At 45.8% G+C, this 22,261-nt stretch overlaps 1 protein-coding gene across 4 annotated transcripts in view; it reads left to right on the top strand.

Moving 5' to 3' along the window:
- Positions 1 to 22,261, top strand: part of SLC26A11 (solute carrier family 26 member 11) — a 38,483-nt gene that overhangs the window by 5,527 nt on the left and 10,695 nt on the right. Inside the window, exons 2-17 of one of the 4 annotated variants that reach the window (XM_084837730.1) lie at positions 950 to 1,315; positions 3,628 to 3,820; positions 5,833 to 5,918; positions 8,447 to 8,526; positions 9,855 to 9,997; positions 10,751 to 10,926; positions 11,407 to 11,479; positions 12,179 to 12,229; positions 13,084 to 13,144; positions 14,159 to 14,214; positions 14,557 to 14,697; positions 17,689 to 17,816; positions 18,314 to 18,413; positions 19,171 to 19,304; positions 20,135 to 20,207; positions 21,081 to 21,209. In XM_084837730.1, the coding sequence (XP_084693856.1) occupies positions 1,124 to 1,315; positions 3,628 to 3,820; positions 5,833 to 5,918; positions 8,447 to 8,526; positions 9,855 to 9,997; positions 10,751 to 10,926; positions 11,407 to 11,479; positions 12,179 to 12,229; positions 13,084 to 13,144; positions 14,159 to 14,214; positions 14,557 to 14,697; positions 17,689 to 17,816; positions 18,314 to 18,413; positions 19,171 to 19,304; positions 20,135 to 20,207; positions 21,081 to 21,172 (1,779 nt within the window). In that variant the 5' untranslated portion in view covers positions 950 to 1,123 and the 3' untranslated portion in view covers positions 21,173 to 21,209. The remainder of the gene's footprint in view (positions 1 to 949; positions 1,316 to 3,627; positions 3,821 to 5,832; positions 5,919 to 8,446; positions 8,527 to 9,854; positions 9,998 to 10,750; positions 10,927 to 11,406; positions 11,480 to 12,178; positions 12,230 to 13,083; positions 13,145 to 14,158; positions 14,215 to 14,556; positions 14,698 to 17,688; positions 17,817 to 18,313; positions 18,414 to 19,170; positions 19,305 to 20,134; positions 20,208 to 21,080; positions 21,210 to 22,261) is intronic. The other 3 variants (XM_084837732.1, XM_084837733.1, XM_084837734.1) reach the window with 3 other exon arrangements.

Genomic DNA, 22,261 nt, shown 5'->3' with positions numbered 1-22,261 from the left:
GGTTTGTAACTGCCACATAGAAAAACAATATGTGTTAGTTGCCAGTGTGATAGACAGTTCCTGCTGTTCTGGTTCTATCTGGTTATTCTGGTGGCATTGAAGCTGGGGCAAGAATATTTCTCTTTGACCCAGACATCCTGTCTGTTATCTGGGGATGCACCTCTCACGTTATGTGGGTCAGTAAAACATTTAGGGACGGCTCTACTGCTTTGTTTATTGAGGCAAAGTGAAAACGTCCTTAGGAGGTATGAGAGAAGCAGGTTTTGCCTGCATCTTGGGGGATGTTTCTGAATCTGTTTTGCCAGGCCTAGGGGCATAGAGCTGTCATGTTTTGTTCCCCATTTATAATACTTTCCTGTTTGGATATGTATTGTACTAATAATTGGCACTCCAGTTATTATATTAGGATGTGTTTTTGTTTTGTGTTCCTGTGTTTTGTTTGTTCTCATCTTATTTATTAAAAACATGTATATTCTGCTGTTCCTCAAAAACAGTAATCTTAAAATGGCTAACACTAAGAGTAAAACCATGGATTGGCAATTTAAAAGCATCAGTTACAAAAGCATTAAAGGCATAATCCTAGGCATGTTTAGACAGAAATAAGTCCTACAACTCCCAGGATACCAGTAATGTTGGCTGGGGAATGCTGGGAGTTGTAGATCTTATTTCTGTCTAAACATGCCTAGGATTGTACCCTAAGGCACTAAAGCAAGAGTGGAAAACAGTAATGGCAGCACGTCAGTAGATGAGTGCATGCATACACATGCGCGCGCGCACACAAACATTTTGGTCCACATCACACCTATGAATTAGAAGGTGCCATAGCACTACTTTCCTTTGGGCAAACGCAGCCACTCCAGGTTTTGGAAGTGCATTTAATATTTGATACAGAGAACTGCTGGAATATCTTAACCACTTCTCATGACTGGAAGAGTTTCCTTTTTTCCAGGGGTCTCTGCATGTGTTTTATTGCCGGTCTGGGAGCCTTTTTGATTCATCTTGGCCATAGCCACCTGAGATGACATCTCCCTTTGGCTTCCTCCATGACGTTAATGTGGCCACAAGAGGTTTTGATCAAGGCTGGGCTGGCAGTTTCCCGGCTTGAACTACTGTAATTCCAGCCATGGCAGAGAGAAGCTGCGAGTGCCAGCAGCGATGCTACAGAATAGCTGAGAAGAGACTGCCGGTCCTCCAGTGGCTTCCCAAGTATTCTCTGCAGTGGCTGCAGTTTGATTTCGTGGCCGGACTGACTGTGGGCTTGACTGTCGTGCCACAAGCCCTTGCCTATGCTGCGGTGGCTGGTCTCCCAGTGCAGGTGAGGTTGCTGATCCAGAAGCTTCTGTTAATAGGCTTTTGATAAACATACTGCTGCATTTGTGCTGTTTGGAAATACAGGCTCTCAGTATGTGTGGTGTTGAGTTTGGCTGCCTATAGAGTTACTTCTGCCTCGTTCTGGAGTTCTTCCTCGGATCTAGTTGAAGAGTAAAAGGCGCGTGCTTTCAGGTGGTCCAAAATGTGTCTAATTCAATTCTGTTTTTAGTCAGGGAGACTGATGGACTGGAAACCCCTGAGGGCACCTATGGTACACCCATCTACTCACACAAACTCACTGCTCCCTTGTTCTCACTTGACATTGTCGAGAGTGTGTCTGTGTGCATATCGTTCATGTTTCTCCCAGTGTGCCATATACACAGGACTCTGTTTTTCCAGCTGCCCAGTCAAGTCAGAGTGGGCATGGGCTAGAACAGTAGCCTGGAGCAATGAGAAGCGTGGTGCATGTATGTGAAGCTTCTTAGGGTGCAATCCTATGCATGGTTAGACAGAAAAAAAGTCCTACAACTCCCAGCATACTGGCTAGGGAATGCTGGGTGTTGTAGGACTCTTTTGTGTCTAACATGTACACGGTTGCTCCCTTAGGACATTAAGAAGCTGCCTTCGACCAAGTCAGACTTCTGCTGCACCAAGTTCAGTATTGTTTACTCGCTGACTGGCCGTGGTTCTCCAGAGCTGCAGGCAGGAGTCCTCCCAGCCACACTGGGAGGCACCAGAGATGGGGCCTGAGACCTTTTGCATGCAAAGCATGTGCTCTGCCACTGGGCTCTGTCCCTCTTGCTACTCCTGTAGAGCAGGGGTGAAGAACCTCAGGGGGGCAAATCCAGCTTGCCTGGGGTCCCACTCTGGGGTCTCCAGGGCCCCCTAGATGCCCATGCCCCATTCCCCTGGCTCCACCCGTTGTTCAGTGGTTTCCCAGCTTTTGTGCAGCTTTACCCACATTCTGAAAGGTGGAAGCGCCTCTCCTAAGGCTTCGTTACTGGCAGGAAGAGCTTTAAGCTAAAACGTGCTGGGCTTTGGGGGATTTTGGCCCTGCTCCCTTTGCCTTTGGCACTGCCCACTGCTGGAATGCAGCCCCTGGGAGCTTCTTGCAAGTAAGCTAAATTTTAACACTTTGGGCGGTCCATAGTGCTATGGATGCCATTTTCTTGCTAAATATTTTTTTTCAGGATGGCCTGTGAGGAGTGGGAAGTAAAAATGGCCCTCTGATCTGCCTGCGTTGCCCTCCCTAGTGTAGTAGCTTAAAAATCCATTTCCTTTTTGTGCATGAAATATAGGCCCAATAGCAGGGGTTTTTAGAGTTAATAAGCTTTGAGTGTCTCTAGCAGACTGTGGGTGTCTCCACACAAGCAATTTATTGCACGCTCATGATTGGTCACTCACAGAAGTTTGCGGGTCCTTTACCCAACATCATCAACCTCCAGGACGTCTCCCGCACATTTCCCCCTTTCTCCTGTTTTCAAAAAGATCAGAGATAAGCTGGTAATAAAAGTTAATGGCACCATATCGGCAGTGTGTAATGCCGGCATAGCACTATGAACTTGCTGAGGAAGGACTCTCCTCAGTTCAAACCATGTGTCTGCCATGTAAATGCTTGAGCACATTTCTCGATTGCAGGCCGATCAGAGGGAGAAGAGGGTAAAATGCTTCCCTGCAACGAAGGTAGACACATCTGATCCCCCACACCACCAAGCCCAGAATCAACGTCCTTTGTTGATTCAGAGCACCCCATTAAGTTCAAGGGGGCTTACTCCCAAGTAAGTGTGCCGAGGGTTGCAGACTTACAGCACAATCTTATGTCTACTCAGAAATGGGGCTGCAAGGAAACAGTACAGCACAAGTTAAGCGAGGAAAACAAGACTCCCCCCTCCCGCCTGCTCCTTTGCACACATGCCAGGGAGGGAGGCACTCTCTCAATTCAAACCACGTGTCTGCTGTGTAAAGGAGCCCATCTTAATCCCGCAAAAAAGCAGGAAGCCCCAGGAAGGATGCGAGTTCCTTGCTTAATGTAGAAACACCCTGTGACTGAGGGTTAATTCAAGGTTGATGAGCAGGAATTACCTCTGTCCCTGAAATACTTTACATTCTTTTGGTTCTAGTTTTACTTTGTGCTATTACAAGATGATAAATTCCTAGGCATACTCCCTTTAAAAGTGTTTTATCAAGTTCTCCATGGGACACCTTCAAGTATTGGGTTTTCTTGGCCATTCCCAGACTTTGTGTCCTTATTGTGTTCTAAAATTCTTAGACCACTACCATCAGTCTCTGATTGTCTTCTTTCCCTCTTCCTTATAGTATGGCCTCTATTCCTCCTTCATGGGCTCTTTCATCTACTGCCTTTTGGGGACTTCAAAAGATGTAACACTGGGCCCCACAGCTATCATGTCGCTGTTGGTCTCGTCTTATGCATTCCATGACCCTGCCTATGCCATCCTGCTTGCCTTTCTCTCAGGCTGCATCCAATTAGCTATGGGACTATTGCATCTTGGTAAGTCTGGCTGATGCTATATTGGACCAAGTCAACGGTCCATCAAGCTAACTGTCCTGTTGCTTACAGCCAAGTAGGATGCTTTAGATAGAAGATGGAACTCGAGAGATGGCAGGACAGAGGTGAATCACCACCTGTTGTGTTGACTTCAAGATTCTGGTAGTTGGAGCAAAACACTAAACATGAAGCTGCATCCGTAGTCCTCCATGAATTACAATGTAATCCTATTTGTGTCTACTCAGAAGTAAGTCCCATTGAGTTCAGAGGGGTTTACTCCCAACTAAGAGTATAAGATTGCAGCCTAAGTCTCTCATTCTTTTAACTATGGTGATTTGTAACTGTCAGGGTGGAAACTGAGCCGATAGAACCCCAGAGCAGTTCTGATTCTGAGGAGGATCAGCAAGAGAGGAGAGAGCTCATCCCTCACAGGCACAGCAGCTGGCAGAGATTCCTCCTGCCAGCATTTTTGAGGTAGATAGTGATCCTATCAGTGAGAAGGTGTGGGAACGGGGCTTGCTAGACGCTCGACGCAGACGCAGGGAGCGACGAGCAATGGAGGGCGCGGAAAGGAGGCGTAGCGCCCGTTTGGCGCACAAGCAACGGCCGCGTCCCATGGACCCAAGGGAAAGAGGGAGGATCTCTCCCTAGCCCATAAGTTCAGGGACTTCAAGTGATTCTCCTTCAAACGGGGACCAACTGCCTACCCGGAGCATAGGCTACTTTGCTGTTCATTGCTTAGTCGCTGGTGATTAGCATCTGAAAGAGTCATTAAGTTGTAAAAGGATTAAAGCCTTGAAAAGAATCCTTTCATCTGTGTCTTGAGTTGGCTATTAGAGTCTACTGAAAGAGGCCGCCAGGGCGCTCCTGACAGCAACCCTACCTTATCTTCTGTAAATTCTTTTGGGCCAGCTCTGTTACTGTCTGACTATGTTTTTGTAACGGCAGCTTTTGGCAGCAGTTTGTGGGTGAAGTTAACCCTATGAATTGTGGGGATGGGCACTGCGTATGAGCCACTTCCCGTGTCCAGTAACCATCCTTGAATGCTGCATTTGAGGGTTGTCGCTGTGACATTTAAAGCCAGGAACTTGGGGTTGTTCATGAGTTAAACAACCCCAAATTAACCCAAGAACAAGCCATGGGTTAACTTGAGGTTGTTCAACCTACAAACAACCCCAAGTTCCTGGGTACGGAGGTCAGGGTAACAAGCCTTGAATGCCACATTTGAGGGTTGTTACTGAAAACAGGAAGTGTCTCAACAGTAATTGCCACTGAAAGCTGTCATTACATTCAAACAGCCCCAACAAGAGCGATTTACCTGCTCATTTTGTATATTTAAGTTTTTAACTTACTCCTTTTCTAGGAATTGGGATTGGTAATACTTAAAATAGATTAAACCCACAGAATAAAATACTTGACATGTTATAAAATACTATATATTCAAATCATCTCTCTTTTTCTTGCTTAGTTCCATATGTGTAGGTACACTGATTAAACAGGTTTCTGCCTAGAATAGTACTTCATGCATGAGGCAGGATTTTTAATGCAGCAGTAGATGGGGACAGGCCTTCTCTTTGCAACATTGCAGCTGCCTCAGTTTTTTTATTGCCAAAGAATAGCAGGAAGTAATGGACCTGAGACTTTAGGAAGCCAAGAAAAGATCATGTGACAGGCAAAAGATTCCAGTGGCTGCCAGGGGAATGGACAAAGAAATCTAGCAGGCCCAAATCTGGTGTGGAGCACAGGTGGGGCAAAGAGCAGCAAGCAACCCATTGAAACCTGGAAGCCCAAGCCAAGCAAAGAGATACTGTGGGAGGTGGCAACCCTGGGAGAAATACTATTTTAGTATTTACTTAGGCCACCAAGATGCCCGAGGCTGCCTCTTTGGCAACCTTGAAGCATGGTGGAATTGCCAAGAGGGTAACTTTCAGCTGTGTTTAGCAACTGTAAGGTGCTATTAACTATGTTGGGCTTAGTTTTCATAAGGTTAAATAGGGATTCTTCATTCCTGGCAGGCTTCCTCTTGGACTTTATCTCCTATCCTGTCATTAACGGCTTCACTTCAGCTGCTGCAGTCACCATTGGCTTCAACCAGGTCAAGGTAAGCAGTTCTTTACCTCATTTGGCCTTTATCTAGCAATCTAGATTAAGTAGTTTGGTGACCAAACACAGTTTTATTAAGCTATCCATGATGTTCACCTGTAAAAAAAAAAAAATCACCTGTCCAATCTGTAAGAGTGAGGTAGAGGCCTGACCTACCTATTAAGTAAACTTGGCTGGTCTCCGGTGAGCAGTTCAAGGAGGGTTTTGTGGGGCTTATAATGGGCTGGCTATGTGGGAAATAGACTGGATGGAGCCAAACGTCAAAAATTCTGCAGCTGTTTGTTTATATAAGATTTGTGAAAATTCTCCTTAATTTGGCGCTGTCTTCATGCTGGGACACTCTCATTTGTCTATTCATGCGAGAAGCTGGCATTGTATTGTACATGCGAGGCAGTTTTGCCTGTGCTTTTCCATCTGTTTTGCAGTGTCTACATAGGTGTTGATGGGGTGAAGGCCCCCTCCTTCTTTCTGGAGCAAGGGTTGCAAGGCTCCCTCTTTCCCAGTTTGATACCAGATGTATGGAATCCAAGAATTCTGTATAACAGCAGAGAGATCTGTCAGTCTTAGCCAGCCTGGGTCCCCATAGTGTTTCCCCCACTAACAGCCCTGCTGACATGCCTTCTCAGCTGTATGGCAAGTGTACAGCTGCACAAACCACCTCCAAAATAAAAAGCCCAGAGTTGTCTGAAACACTAATTGGGGCCTAACCGACCTTTGCTGTGATCATGGCTAATCATTGTGGTGATCTGAGAAGCAAAGAGGCTTCCCATAATGCTGAAATTCCCATTATTATCTGTAGCACTGGATAATTCCCTGGACTCCACCTTCTGACATCGGTGTTGTCCTTGGATGAGTGGGTGATTGAGCCCTCGGCCTTCTTTCTGTCATCTTTTAAAAGCTGTTCATTCTGCTGTAACATTAATGTTTCCTTTGTGGTTGACCACAATCAGCTATTCACAGTGTGCATCTGATAGCAATCGCTGGTATAACTCCCTGAGCCTAAAATGAGTGTCATTTGCTAGAAGTACCTTCGAGAAGAATCCCTCAGCTTCCAGTAACTTGTGAGGCTTTGAAACAGTTCAGACAGGCAAGAGCAAGAAACTTCCTCAGGTGAAGGACTTCGGTCTTGTTGCTGGAGGAAATATTCTAGTAGAGGCTGTCTAGGCACCTCTTCAGCTTTTTGCAGAAGGTGCAGAGGAGAAGGGCAAGATATCCCTCTTGGAGGTTTGTGTTACTGGGCATTAAAAATACAATTCTACTTTGACAGGGAAAAAATGGAAATCTAAGTGTGATGTTTGAAATTGCACGAACTGGATGTTAGATGAATATATGGATATGCATTTATGAAAAAAAAGCCCCAAGATGAAGTACATGGTATATCTTTGCAGGTGTTAAGAATGGAAACGTATGAACTAAAACTTAAAATGAGATTTAAGTAAAGATGTATTTTTTAAAAATTACTTATTTTAGGGTGCGATCCTATCATACCTGGGCTGTAGGATATTGCAAGTGTCCCTCTCTCTGGGTGGAAGAGCAGGTCTGCTGTCGGAAAACTCCTTGTTCAGGCGGCAAAAAACCCTGCCGCCCGTGCTCTACCTTCTTTGCAGTTCTGATAAAAAGGGGGCAAGATCAGGGGAGGCCTTGGTCCAAAGCCCTCCTGTTTTCCCAACATGCCCCTGACAAGAGGGGGGAAAACTATACCAGCCTTGAAGCTAGTGTAGTAATTTTCCCCCTCATTGGGAGCAATGAGAGGAAATAAAAACAGGTTGGCCATGGCTGATGAAGTAGTTTTAAAAGTGACAGGGAATAGGTATCAACAATAAAAGCCACTGACCCCACTGTCTGTCCTGGCTGGTGCAAGCTCAGCAGGGCTTTGCATCTGGTGGTGACTGCCATGGGTTCTCTCTCCTTTACCACCATAGGATAGCTCTGCCCATCACTTAAAGCTGATTTTTTTCCTAAAGTATATGAAATTTTATGGGCAGTATGTGAAATATGTAACCATTTTGGAAGCAATTCATTTGTAATAAAATACTGATGAAGGCTGTCATTCTAAGCATGTTTGGGTGTTACATTTAAATTGGTGTATAGGATTAGGTGTATAGGATGGTGTATAGGATTAGGATGGAAGTATAGGATAACCTATACTTTAATAACAATTGGTGTATAGGATTAGGATGGAAGGAAGTGAATGGGAAAATCTAGGCCACATTTCATCTCAGTATGAGACCAAGGGCATGGCTGGCTGGGGAATGCTGGGAGTTCTAGGACTTTTTTTTTTATGTCTCAGCATGCATAGGATTGCAGCCTAAATACATCTGCTTGTGAGTAGGGACACCCTATACTTTCCCTTAACATGGGCCCCTTGGAAAGCCCCAGACATCCATGAACAGGAGATTCTGGGGAAATTGATGAGCCTTCCATTATGATTCCCCGTAAGTTTAACACGCTCCTCTTGTTTCAGATGTGTGTTCTAATTGTTTCACCAACCCGATTTGTGTTGGGGGGGTTTATTTGTTTGCATAGACACTCCTGGGCCTGCAGAACATCCCACGAGAGTTTATCCTGCAGGTCTATTATACCTTCCACAGAATTGGCGAGACAAGGTGAGTAGGTGTCTCTGTTTGTCCCCTTCTTTCATTCTTTAAAAGATCTTCTACCTGCAAACATGGCAAAGATAATGTAGAAGCAGCATGTGGGATATAGCTGGGAATAAGAAACACCTTCTGGACTCTCCCAGGCCCAAGACATTTTCTTTTCTTTTTTTGATACAATAATTTTTATTTTTTAAAAAAGAAAAGAAAAACAAAACACAACAACAGCATAAACACACAATACACATACACTAAAATATCTCTTAAGATTTTAAGATATCTACCTTTGGCTCCCCTTACACAACAAATGCTCATTATTATTCTCTAGTTCTTATCTTAGTTGTATATCATACACTAAGTTCACAAACATTATCTCATTTCTCTCCTAATTTTAACAACAACAAAAGAGAATTAGCCATCTCAAAGTTCAAAATCCACATACATAGATATCATTTTTCTCTATTTCTTGTACAAATTCTATAAAAGGTTTCCAATCTAACATAAATTTAGTTGTTGATCCTTCTTTAATTATAATAGTAAGTTTTGCCATCTCTGCCAGCTCTATCATTTTCATGGTCCACTCGCTCACAGTTGGTATTGTTTCATTCTTCCACTTTTGTGCATACAATAACTTTGCAGCCATTGTCATATAGAGAAAGGGAGTTAAGACATTTTATTTTCTAGCATCCCTGATCCCTGAACTTCCATACTCCTTTGATTCTGCTTTGTTGGGCAATGTGTGTGTTGTGGGAACCTGTGATGGAGCTGGGAGCTGGGATGCCAAGGAGAAAGAGCAGAGTTAGGGGCAATGCGGGTCATCCTTGAGGGCTAGAGGCATTTTTTAAAATGAAGGATGAGATTAGTGCTCCTGAATTGTAGCAGTTGAAGGATCCCCTGGCATGTTGCCCTCCGGTCCTCTGCGTCTAATTTGGCCCTTGTTACGCTGGTTGTCTGAGCTGCCTTCGGGGTGTGCAGAGTTCAGCCTGCAGTTCTTACAAAAGCTGAATCGACTATATAGACGTGTATGAGCAATGATGCTCAGTGTGCACATGCCTTTTGGCGGAATGGATGAAACTGCTCGATTTAATTTTTCAGGCCCTTGAACTTTATGTCCTTCCCTTTGCTAACTAAGAACACAATTAACTAGGAGGAAAGCATTTTGGGCTTGACAACCCATTTGTGTGGGTGTTAAGGTGGCTGTTAAGTCCCCCATGCATATATCGAGTGGCTCAGTAGAAAGCCACCATGCTCAGAAGGAAAATGGGAGCGGGGTGGTATCCCATGCTTTTTGGGTAAGAGTCCCTTGCAACCAAGTTACTAATGTTATGATTGATATGCAGGGCTGAGGATGCCATCCTTGGGGTGTTCTGCCTGGTAGCGCTTCTGGGCCTGCAACGACTGAAAAAGGGCTTCCCCAAGGCCTGCAGGATGGAAAGTTGGACTGTCAGGATCAGCCGAGTTATTGTCTGGACAGCAGCTACAGGTTTGTCTGTCCTGTCCTATAGGCAAGTTTTTAGTGCTCTCCTTTCCCAGCTGTGTGCTGTTATTTATGCTGAATTACCTATATTCTACTGTTCTTTTGGTGGTGAAGCCTCTCAGCTAAGCCAGCGTCAGCTCAGTTGCTCAGGAAACAAAGTGGGTTGAAGTCCCGTGAGGGAAGGGAATGTTTGGCTGGGATTAAAACCTCACCTGTGGAATGGCTCTGGACTGGGAATTAGTCCTGGAGATAGGCTCAGTGACAGATCAAAGAGAAGGAGGCTGAAGGAAGGATAGGCAGTGCACTGAGAGCAATCTTAAGGAAGACTGGGTGGAGAAGGAGGCTTAGAGAGGGGGAAAGAAGACAGAAAGGGAATTGAGGCAAGAGCGGGCTGAGCTTTCCCTGGAGCAGACTGAGCTTTCCCTAGTTTCCTTTTATATAACAAACATTCTTACATTTATATAACAAAATATTCTCACCATAATTTAAAAATGTGGAAGTGGGAGCAGCAGCCAGGAGTGCCGGTTTCCTTTAGTCTTTCTCCATAGCCCATGCAGACTCAGCGGTCTTTGTATCTATCTAATGCAAAATCCTCTGTCTGTGATTAGGTGCTACAGCAGATATTGTGCCAGGAGTCCTAGCTTGGGAGTCCTCCTTGCTTATGGTCTGAACTTCCCTTGTGTCTGCCGTCTACGTCCGTCAGCACCGTCATGTGGCAGTGTAGGGCTTTACTAAAAAAAACCCCTCTGTTCTTCGCAGCCCGTAATGCTCTTGTGGTCCTGTTTGCTGGTCTTGTGGCCTACTCCTTCCAAGTGACTGGCTCCCAGCCATTCAGCCTCACAGGGACCACACCCCAGGGACTCCCGCCATTCCAACCACCACCATTCTCCAAAATCACACCCAATGGGACTGTATCCTTTGGAGAGATGGTGCAGGTGGGTATTTCATTTGCTTTTGAAGGCTTATGCATTACCTTTCTTTTTAAAAATAACAACAAGAAGTCTGTTCACAGCAGTCGAAATAATTACAATTAAAATGACTGCCAAGTTAGTTGTTAGCATTATAACTTGTTTTAAAAAATAAGCAGCAAAATTGAAACACATTCCTTTGAGTAGGGTATGAAAAGATGCATGGATGTAGTGTTTATGGATAAGATATTGAGGTAAGAAGTATTTACGCCGGGGTGGGCAGCCTGTGGCCCTCCTGATGTCGCTGGACTCCACCTCCCATCAGGCCCAGCCAGCATGGCTAACCATTAGGGATGTTGGGACTTGTAATTCAACATGATCTGGAAGGTCACAGGTTCCCCACCCCTGATTTACGCCAAGTCGCTATTATCTTCTTACATTGGTGCATGAAGTTCTGTTTATAAATCACACTGCAGTGAAATACAGCCCTCCTCTTCCCCTTTACAGGCAATGGGAACTGGCTTGGCTGTGGTGCCTCTCATGGGACTGCTGGAGACGGTTGCTATCGCCAAAGCATTTGGTAGGATCTTCACCTTCCCTGAGCACTGGGAGAGGGGTGAAGCTGTCCTGACATATGCACCTGACAGCTAATTACATTTGGGAAAGTAGGATTTTCTGCTGTCCGAGGACAGTGCATTTGTGGGGACGGGGGAACGATGATTAAATTATTAAATTTAACTAACTTTCCCTTTCAGATGCTTTGCATTTCCTGCCTGTTCCCTGGGCAATAATGGTTTTCTTTCCACCTAGCAGCATGGGAGCTGCCTGTTTCCATCTGACATAATCCCATAGAGAGAGGTGCACATGTTAATAATTGGTGGGACTGACTGCATTAGGTGTATCCCATAGGCACTGTGGGATTGCACTATGTGGAAGTGGCACCAGCATGTGTGTGGAGGAGAGCACAGTTTCTTTTGTAATCACGAGTTAAAGCAGCCTTCCCCACGCTGGGGCCTTCCAGATGTTTTGAACTTCAGTTCCCACCAGCCCCAGCTAGCGTGGCCAATAGTTGTGCTCGCTGGAAGTTGAATTCCAAAACATCTAGAGGGCGCCATCTTAGGGACGGCTCTGCTAGATGGATCTACAGTCAGTTTCAGCCCCATATTCCTTGTTTCCCATCTGCCTGCCTGCAGTGCCTTGTGGAGCTCTTACCTACTGGAAAGTGCAAAAATATGTGGGTCTTGGTTTCACCAGTGTCTAAATTTCCCTTTTCTTCTAGCCTCTCAAAATAACTACCAAATTGACCCCAACCAGGAGCTGCTAGCCATGGGTAAGAATTTTGCATGGATGCGGTTGACTGGATAGGACTGGGCCTTCTGTTTGAAGGACACCCCGATGGAGTGAGGATGAGTCTGAGAGGGAAGAGTGCTGCTCTCGATGGAAAGGACTTCTAAAATGACTGCCAAGGGCAGTTGACCAAATTAGGAGGCCTTGGGGACAGGCATAAATTTGTGAAACTACACCCAGACCATCACCCCCAGTTCTAGCACTTCATCAGAATCATAGAATTGGAAGGGGCTATTTAGGCCATCTAGATCCACCCCCTGCTTGGTGCAAAAAATCCAGATCCTAGAGCATTGGCAGCAGAGAGCCAGTGTGGTGTATTGGTTAGGGTGTTGGACTGGAAATCCGGGTTCTAGTCCTCACTCAGCCATGAAGCTCACTGGGTGACTTTGGGCCAGTCACTGACTCTCAGCCTAACCTACCTCACAGGGCTGTTGTGAGAATAAAATGGAGAGGAGGAAGATCATGGAAGCCACTTGGGTTCCTTGCAAGAGGAAAAAGGTGGGATATAAATGTAATAATAAATACATAAAAATAAATAAATAAAACAAATGGCTGTCCAGACTCTGCTTGAAGATTGCCAGTGAGGGAGAGCCCACTCATCAACCCAAGATATTTGGGTTCCATTGCCAAACTGTTTTTACTAAGTATTGATCCTAATGTTCACCCAAAATCTACCCTCCTGTAACTTAAACCCATGAGATCTTGTCCTGTCCCCTGGGGCAGCAGAAAACAAATCTCTCCCATTTAAAAAGTGGTTCTGGTTCCTTGCTGAGACCAGCAGGAGTCCACAACGCATTCTGTCTCAGTTTCTTAACCTCTCTTCCTTTGTGCTTCTAGGTTTCACCAACCTCCTAGGCTCCTTCATCTCATCCTATCCTGTCACAGGTAGCTTTGGCCGGTGAGTAAATACTTTTGTGGAAGATTGATACTTACATTCATATGGCTTAACAGGGGGATGAGGTGGCTTGAAAATATAAGCGTCCGGCAATCGTATATGTGAAAATAACTTCCTGTGCTATGGATTAATTACTCCTTAAAACTGTTTATAATCATCTTGTCATCCACATAATCAGGGATGAGAAAAGCTTTGCTTTTTCTTAAACTTTTTAGTGCTCGTTTATGGGAGAGGAGAGAATTCATACCTACTTTAGCGATAGTGAATATAGAACTTGGGCTGGGTCACTTTTGGGGGCTTTCTTTAGGTTTTACTGTATCGTTATATTTTTATTATGGATGTGTGTTACAAGCCACTTCAGCAGTCCAGTGGGGCAGATTTAATCAGGGCATAAAAATGTACATAAATGAGTCTCCTGGGTTAATTAATGTAGAGTGCATGAAGTAGGTGGCACTTGAGACAGTTCTAAGCTTTGCTCCCAGGCCTTCAGGTCTCTTGGTGGCAGCAGGAAATAATAGGTCGCCTCCTGAAAGAGGCCCTCATCTGAAAAGAGCAGCTCCCTGAGCAGATAATCTATTCCCATAACCCCTGATAACTGTGTGAGTCCTGGTAAGTAAGATTAGGATCTTGTTCTCTTTAGGATGATCACTTCCCTTAAATGCGTCTAGGGCTGGGGGGGGGGGGGGGACACAGTGCCACCCATCGCCACACTGCCAAAATTCATGGTGGCAAAAAAGCAACTGTTTACCGCCATGGAGCACTGCATAGGTCAAATTTAGCTTGAGAATGAGCAAAATTTGACCTACATACCGCCCTGTGTGGTTTGCCACCACATTCTGGTTTCTTTCGCTGCCAACGCCCCATTAAATTTTGTGGGGTAGCAACAGCAGGGGTGTGGCCAGTGAGACAGTCCAGGGGATGAAATGGCCCCTAGGCCTCCTCAATCTGCCTGCCCGTTCAAGGGAGATGAAGGAACTGCTTCCTGATCCTGTAGCTGACAGTTTGTTCATGTTGCAGGACAGCAGTCAATGCGCAGACAGGTGTGTGCACGCCTGCAGGGGGACTGATCACAGGTAGGGGCTCGAAGGGTGCCTTGTGCTGGTCACGTTGGAGGCATTGTTAGGGGCTGATTCCTGAGCTGGGAGGTAGAGCTGACAGATTATTAACTCTGTTCGTGTCACCCCCTTGGGGATGAAAACTTGGGAAGAGACCATGGAACAACCGTCCAGTGCTCAAAATGCAGCCATTCTTTAGTCCTTGGTCTAACTACCATGTGAGTTCAGTAGTCCAATGTTCTGTAGCCCAACTCCCTGGCATGATGATGCATTCCGACCATTTGGCCCAGCAATATCCTGCCCTGCCAGACAGCATGTGCAGTGTTTACTCACTTTGCCTCTCTCTTCCCCTCCCGCCAGGGGCCCTGGTGCTACTGTCTCTTGCCTACCTCACCTCCCTCTTCTACTACATTCCCAAGGCGGCGCTGGCAGCTGTCATCATCTGTGCTGTTGCTCCTATGTTCGATGCCAGGATCTTCCGCACGTTATGGCAGGTTAAAAGTATGAGCATGAATATCCTGTGCCTTCCAAAGCTGAAAAGTGAGGGGGTCTTGTAATGCTTCCCTGAGAATACCAAATCTAGGGCCAAAGCAGACATTCCTTTAAGGCGCTATCTAGCAGCTATGCCTTTTTCATTTTTATTCTAGCATAGGTGCAGGGGGCCCAATTCAGATCTTAAAAGCCCCCCTGCCGCCCGCTCCACGCTAGGGTCCCAGTCCATATTGGGGCCCTGCACCTACTCTAGAGGAAAAATGGTGGAAGGGAAATGTAGTTGCTAGTATGGATTTAAAGTAACGTCTGTTTTGGATCCCAGTCATTGTTCTTTAAAACATGGTCTGAAAGTCTGTATTTTTACAGGTCTGGGGACAACAGGAGAGGTGGTTGTTGAGGGTGGGGGAAAGGGCAGAATGTGAGTGATCCTCTTTCCCTGCAGTTTCCCCCAGCGCTGGCTTGGTTTCTGTGTAACTTTCTGGAATTAGATTGCTCCGCTCTCTTATTTCTTAACCCCCATCTGCAAATTCTAGGTAAACAGAATGCAGGAAGTCTGCTAAAAAAAAAAACCCAAACTCTTTCTTATGGAAAGAGACTGGCAGCAGATTTGGAACTCCATAAAACTAAGGAGTTTTGAGTTGTTATTCAGACTTTTCAAAGGCAAAGAGCATCTCTACACCTGCAGTTTATTGCACATTCATGATTGGCAAGTTTCAAAGTTCATGGAAGTTTGCGGGTCTATTACATGACGTCGTAATCCTCCAGTGATCTTCCCATCATTTCCCCCTGCCTATCCCATAGTATCCCCAAATAGGAAAAATGTGTGGGCTGAAAAGTTACTGCAAGAGGAGCGCCATGACCTCCGCATGTTTTTCTCCCATAGCGTGAAGAAACTGCTGTGTGTATGTGGCTGTGGGCACTTGTTTTGGTATGTTGGGGGTGTGATCCTGATGACAACGGTGGTGACGTCAGGGTGGTGGGTGTGTCGGTATACTGACCTGCCAGCTTGCCACCATGCTGTGCGTAAATGCAATGCACCAACTTTTGCTCCCGACTTTGGCTGCTTACTCTACAACTCAGAATTGCCAGCATGCCAGCATTCCAGCAATTCGCCGGAAAGCCTGTGCCTGTGGGGGCAGGATTCGGGCAGTTCAGTAGAGGTTGCTGTCCACCTGCATTGCTTGTCAGTCACAATCAAACGACCAGTAATCTGCGACGGGAGGGAAAGGGGCAAGAACCAGGGAGGAAATTTTGCCATGCCCCAATGCATGTAATGGCTTTTTGTGGAAAAGTACCCACCCCCTGAAAAGGTAAGGAATAGAATATAATGAGAAAGAAACAACTGTGAAAGCAGCCCGATCTAATCCCATGATGAAACTGGACGGAGAAAGCCCTGGTATTGATATGGATTTCTGCCCCCATGTGATGAGCCCCTTAGAGCCATTTCCAATGTACTGCTCAGAGTTCATGGATAGTTTCTTTACAGTAGTAAAAAGGAAACATGTTGTCTTGGTTTACATATAGCTTGCTCTGCTGTTTTTATGCCTGTTTTAATTGTTACTATAATATTTTATTGTATTTGTGGTATGTTTTAGCATGTTCATGCCTTTTGTATACCGCTTTGGTATCCATTACAGTGAAGGGCAGTTTAAAAATAGTATTAAATAAATCATAGAATCATAGAATAGTAGGGTTGGAAGGGGCCTACAAGGCCATGGAGTCCAACCCCCTGCTCAATGCAGGAATCCAAATAAATGATACCCATCTCTGCAACTTTTCTGGAGCTATATCTGTGAACAGGAGCCGAGAGCCCTGTTTGATACATGTGGGAAATCTTGTACTCCCCCCTCCCCTCACATGGGGGTGCTCATGTGTTTTAAAAATCTCTCTGATAGCCCTTTCTTGCTTTAAAAAATACCCTCTGTTCTCCATGGTTATCGGAGACAAGCAGCTGAAAGAATACTGGCACCTGCTGGACAAATGAAAAATTACCAGAGTTAGCTTTCTGTTGGTAAAAAGCTAAGCCTGTTTCCAAGAACAAGCATAAATGGCTTACTTAGGAAACATGTTCAGCTTTTCATCATCAGAGAATGACCTGTGATAGGGTTTCCATTGGTCCAGCAGCATCTTCAAGCAATTTATGCAATTTTCTACCCCAATTTCCCACTCTGACAGCCTATAGTCCTCCTTTCTCTTGAGCTAGCTCGGTCAGCGAGGCAGAATTGATTAAAGCTTGATTTTGATCTTTCATAACATATCCATCATCATGGCCATTTGCAAACACTTCCAAAGTTGTTGGGAAAACGCAATTTTGTTTTTTGTGGAAACTACTAAACTTGAAATTTTAGGCAGTCATGACTAAATATGAAAAATGCCACTTTGCCCTTTTAATCTTGTGTAAAGGTTTGCCTACCTCAGATAACTTCATTGGCTTATGCTTGATTTGTGATGTGTGTGAGTGCTACACACTTCTGTTTCCCATGACAAACCTGGGGTCCTCCTGCAACTACTGGCTTCCCTTTATTTCATTAGCCTCTCTGTTGTTGTTTTTGAGTGGAGTTGTATTGGAATCAGCCACTGATTATATACAGAGATAATTTCATAGCTTTGTCAAGGGGCACTTCCACGTACCAGCGGTCATCTATTCAACTCTCCCTACTCGTCCCTAGATTATTGGCTTATGATATGGGGTGGGTGCTGATTTTTCAATTCGTACAGCATCCAAGCAGAAGGGAAGATTTAGGAAACCCCTAGAGAAATTGGCGGGTAGGGGTGGGAGAATGCCTGTTATGTGAGTATTGCCTTTTATGACCTTCAGTTCTAGTCACTTTAGTCCACCGTTTCTGACTTACAAGCTCTTAATGAAAACGCTGTAGGTAAGAAGGTGCTGCTTCTCTTCTCTTTGTTGTTGTTCTTGTTCCTCTTCCTGTGCTGTGTGGCAGCCATCTTGTTGAAGGAAAGAATGAGTCAGTGACTTTGTTGTATATATTCTCCTCTCAGGGCTGGACCTGGTGCCACTGTGTGTGACATTCTTGCTGTGCTTCTGGGAGATGCAGTATGGCATCATGGCTGGGGTGCTGGTCTCTGGTATTCTCCTGCTCTACCCTCTTGCCAGGCCACAGATAAAGGTTTGTTTTGAGTTCGCTGAGTTAGGAGGCACATTGTTGATGAAGAGAAACTGTTTAGAAGAGAAACCCATGTCTCACTGGGTTTGTCACTGTTTAGAAGAGAAACCCATGTCTCACAACTCATATGGATGGCAACCACAAGGGACCACAGGTTATAGAACCTATCCCTTGCAATTCTGTCTTGTCTCCACGTGCTACTCTCTGTTTGTGACCCTCTTGGGCATGAAAGAGATAATGGTTTCTAGGCAATGCAAAGTGAGGAGGGACACATTTTTTCATATACATTAACATCCCTTCATTCCTCTCCAATTCAATTTTCACCATGACTGAGATGTCTCAAATAGAGAACAGATATCGCACAACCCTTCACCCTGACAGTTAGCAGTCTTTGGGTATGTTTCTTTTGCCTTCAAAGAAGGGGAGGATGGAAATAGCCAGGTGGTAAGAAATCTTATCTTGTGTTCCGTCACAACACTTTCTTCCAACCTTTTCTGCAGGTCTTGGAGCGTGAAGCATTGTTCATACAGCCTGCCAGTGGTCTGTATTTCCCAGCAATTGAGTTCCTCCGGGATGTTATACACAAACAGGCTCTGTCAGGTAAAGTGCGTAACTAGACACCCTGGGGTATGGTGCTAGCTGTGAAGAATTGAACTGGATCCAGAAGAAAACAAACGAACCTCTCCCCCCCCCCCCTTTAACCTGGGGCACTAGTATTCGCATAGAACAATGCCTTGGGGCCCCCAGTGTTGACTGGGGAAGATGATAATCTGTTTCCTGTTCTCAGGTGCCTGTGAAACAAATGCCCCACCTGTGCTTGGCTTGCCATGAATTCCAAGCAGGAATCGAGCACTGTGCACTCCAGCATGCACCTTGATTAAAGGCCCATGGTGCATAAGGGGGGATGCGATGTACCAAATGAGGGGGAGCTCTGGCTGGGACCTCCTCGAGCCAAACTAACAGAACATCAGAGTAGTCATGCAGACTAGTACGCAGTGGGAATCCAGCTCCTCAGAGGAGTTCATGGGGACACCAACCTGCCAAGATATTACTGCAGGAGGCGGTTAATGGTGCTTTACTGCTGGTGGTGCTAGAAAGCCCTAGTTCCAGTCCTCAGCTGGGGAAAGAGGAATAGTGCGAGTCTTAGAACTGCCCTGTTTCTTCCTAGCACAGTGACTTCCAAATTGTCCATTTGAACTCACCAGTGGGCTGTGGAACAGACTAGTGCACATTTTCCCTCATGGACCAGGGCTTGAAACTAAGCAGTCAGGCTTTAATCAGCCAGAGTTACATTAGCAGGAATACCTGCTCTGTGTTTGTCTGTCCTTGCGCACCCCCACTTGTTGTCTGCTTTCAGAGTCTAGGCTGCGCAGCGTCATCCTGGACTGCACCCATGTCAGCAGCATTGACTACACTGTGGTTTTGGGCCTGTCTGAGCTGCTCTGGGAATTCCAGCACAGGAGGCTCTCCCTGATCTTCATTGGCTTGCAGGTGGGTCAGAATGGGAGGAGCAGACGCACACAGTGGCCAGATCATGATACGTTTCAAAAAAGCACCAAATCAGGGAGGCTTGAGACCCAGCAACTTTCGTTTAGGAAAGGGGGGCTGTCGCTCATTGGTAGACCACATGCTGTACAGGTAGAAGTTCCTCGGTTCAATCCCTGGCGTCTCCAGTTTGAATAAAAATAAAGGAATCTGAGTAGGAGAGTCCGGAAAATACCCTGCCTGAGACCTTAGAGAGCAGCTCCTGGTCAGAGTAGGCAATACTTGGCTGGATGGACCAGTGGTCTGGCTCTGCATAAGGCAGCTTTATATGTTCCCAAATTAAGCACAGCACGACAATGCAAAGTTTCTAAGAACAGGAAATACTCAGAACCTTCCTCTAGAATGTAGCCAGCCCATTCAAGATATAAGGGGTTGCCTTATCCTGGGTTGGTCCATCTAGCCCAGTACTGCCGACTCTGTCTGCAGTGGACTCCGCAACACCTAAGTGGAGGTCTTTCCTAGCACTGCTGCCTGATCACCTTTTAACCCGGGATGGGGAACCTGTGGCCCTTGGGATGTTGCTGGACTACACCTCCCATCATTGTTGCCATTGGCCATGCTGGCAAGGGCTGATGGGAGTTGGAGTCCAAGGGATTGCACCTGAGAGCTTAAACATGCAAAGGATATGCTCTGCCATTGAGCAGTGGACCCTCTCCATCCACCCAGGGTCCTTTGGCTTCTGGTAAGGCCTTGTAGGTCTTTAAGGGCTCCCCTGAAGGACGTGGAAAAAGCTAGACTGTAACTGACCTATTCTCCCTTGTCCTTCCTGCTCATAGGCTCATATTCTCCAAGTCTTGCTGGCCGCTGACCTGGAAGGTTTCTGTAACTTTCCCAGCCTGAAGGATGCAGGTGGGTAATGGTGGAAAGGCTCTAAAGCAGGCCCCTAATTTTTGGAGAGACATTACTGTGTGTTCAGGGCAGACCGCGTATGCTGCAAAATGTGGCTGCATTAAGCTTCCGTGTTTCGTTTACTACATTTTCATCCCCCTTTTCAGACAAAACTGGTTTCCGAAAGTAGATCGCATTAGTGAAACATTCAGCATGGTGTCGGAGACAGGCAGTGTACACAAAGGAAAATGAGATGTGTGGCTGACCCACAGGCTTAAAAACTAAAAAGATCAGACCCATGAGGGGAAAGGTGCAATGCCAGCACAAGCTGAAGAGTTGTCAGCAGGCATTGATGTTTAGCGGGGTCCAGAGTGGTCTTCCCTTGTTGTTGGTGTTCTTGCTGGAATAGAGATGGTAGAACTGCATGGTGGCCTGCAGTCTTGTGGCCATTGGCAGAGGCCAGAATGACCTTCGGCTTGCTTCTGCAGTCACAGGGCAGTGTGCCGTTAGAGCAGAGTTCTTCTTAGCAGGGAGTTGGGTTCCCTGCAGCTCCTTGATGTTTGGCTGATGGATGAGGCTAAGCTCGTCTTCCCCTTGGAACGGTATTCTTCCGGGGAGGAAGGGGGAGGGGCACCTCCTAGTGGTTTTATGGCCAGTGGCAGAGGCCAAAGCGCCCCCTGCCTTGCTTCTGTATTTTCCCATAAGGTGCTGGGGAAGGATGAATTTGATGGTTCCAGAAGAGGATTCAGCCTTTGGGGGACATCTTTGCCTTGACAGAGGCCTGTGCCTTATTTGCCTTTTTTGCACAGCAGAGATTTGACTCACGAAAAACTTAAAATGTATCACAGTCTTAACATGAGCTATCCTTTCTTTTTCCTGTTGTCTCTCCTGCAGAGAAGAGTCTTGAAGAGGAACTGTGCTGTGCCAGTGAAGCCCTGTTTGATGGCAGCGACAGCATACTGCCAACGTCTGGGATCATCCAGTGAGGATGCAGAGCTGTTAATGCCTGTGCCAGAACAATAGGTGTCCTACCCTAGGCTTGACCTTGAAGCTTTAGGCCCTTTAACAAAATAATGGAGCTTGGACACAGGGTGCAGATGCTCTGTACTGTTTTGTGTGCACTGTTAAACATTACAACTGGGATTCAGAAGTCATGCACAGTCTGGGACTCTTCAGTGGAAAGATGAGAATCTTTATGTCCTCCAGACATAAAAATCTGAAGCTGCACCTAGCACAAAATCATCCAGTGTTTCAGGACTTTGGGGAAGCAGGAGTGGAATTGCTGTGCGATAACAGTTCTTATTTGAAGGGTTATCCAAGTTATTTCTAAAATTCATTGCTAATGGAAGACTAGTCTTCAAAGGGAATTAAGAGAATAAACCTCTCTTTTCAAAGTAAATGATGCAAGTAAGGCAGGATGAGCAAGATGTGTCTGAGTGGTATATATCCAGGGCCTTGGCTGAGACATGGTTTCCAACTGTACAATCTGTAAGTTTTCAAGGAGTGAAATGTTTGAGACCATTTATTTTACAGCATACTTGGTTGTCAATCTCGGCCAAAACCAAATTACTTTTCCACTTCTATAGCAGTTCACACATCCAATGTCTTTGACGCATTGACTGGGTTCGCATATCATGCTAAGCCACAGTGGGTTGTCACCATGGGTGGTTGCGGAGTGGCTTAGCATGACGTCTGAACCTGGAACGATTTCCCCATCATGGGTATTTTTGCGCAACAAGCCACCATGAGAAGCCATGACTTAAAGCAGGATTGCTTAGGGTGGCTTGTTTTCATGTCCTCCGAACCCGGAAGGGCAATATTTTCATGGCTTGTTGGAACAGCTAGAGAGCTGGCTGGCAAGAGCAGCAAGAAGACCCTGCTGCTATTCTTCCTCATCCCTTTTCAGCCTTAGGATGGATTTTTTTTGGTAGGAGTCCTAAAGAAGAGACACCAGACAGTGTCCCATACACATTCAAAAGTATTATTTTTTATTTTCGCTCCTGCACAAGTGTGCAGGAGTGAATGACCACTACTAGGAATTTTGCACAAATTTCCCCTCCATTCTACTCCTCTGC

Source organism: Heloderma suspectum, chromosome 2, assembly GCF_057233095.1.
Source record: "Heloderma suspectum isolate Gila_16-S chromosome 2, 16-S_ref, whole genome shotgun sequence".
NCBI classification, from domain to species: Eukaryota; Metazoa; Chordata; class Lepidosauria; order Squamata; family Helodermatidae; genus Heloderma; species Heloderma suspectum.
Note: the sequence above shows the minus strand (reverse complement) of the source record. Positions and strands in the feature narration are given on the sequence as shown.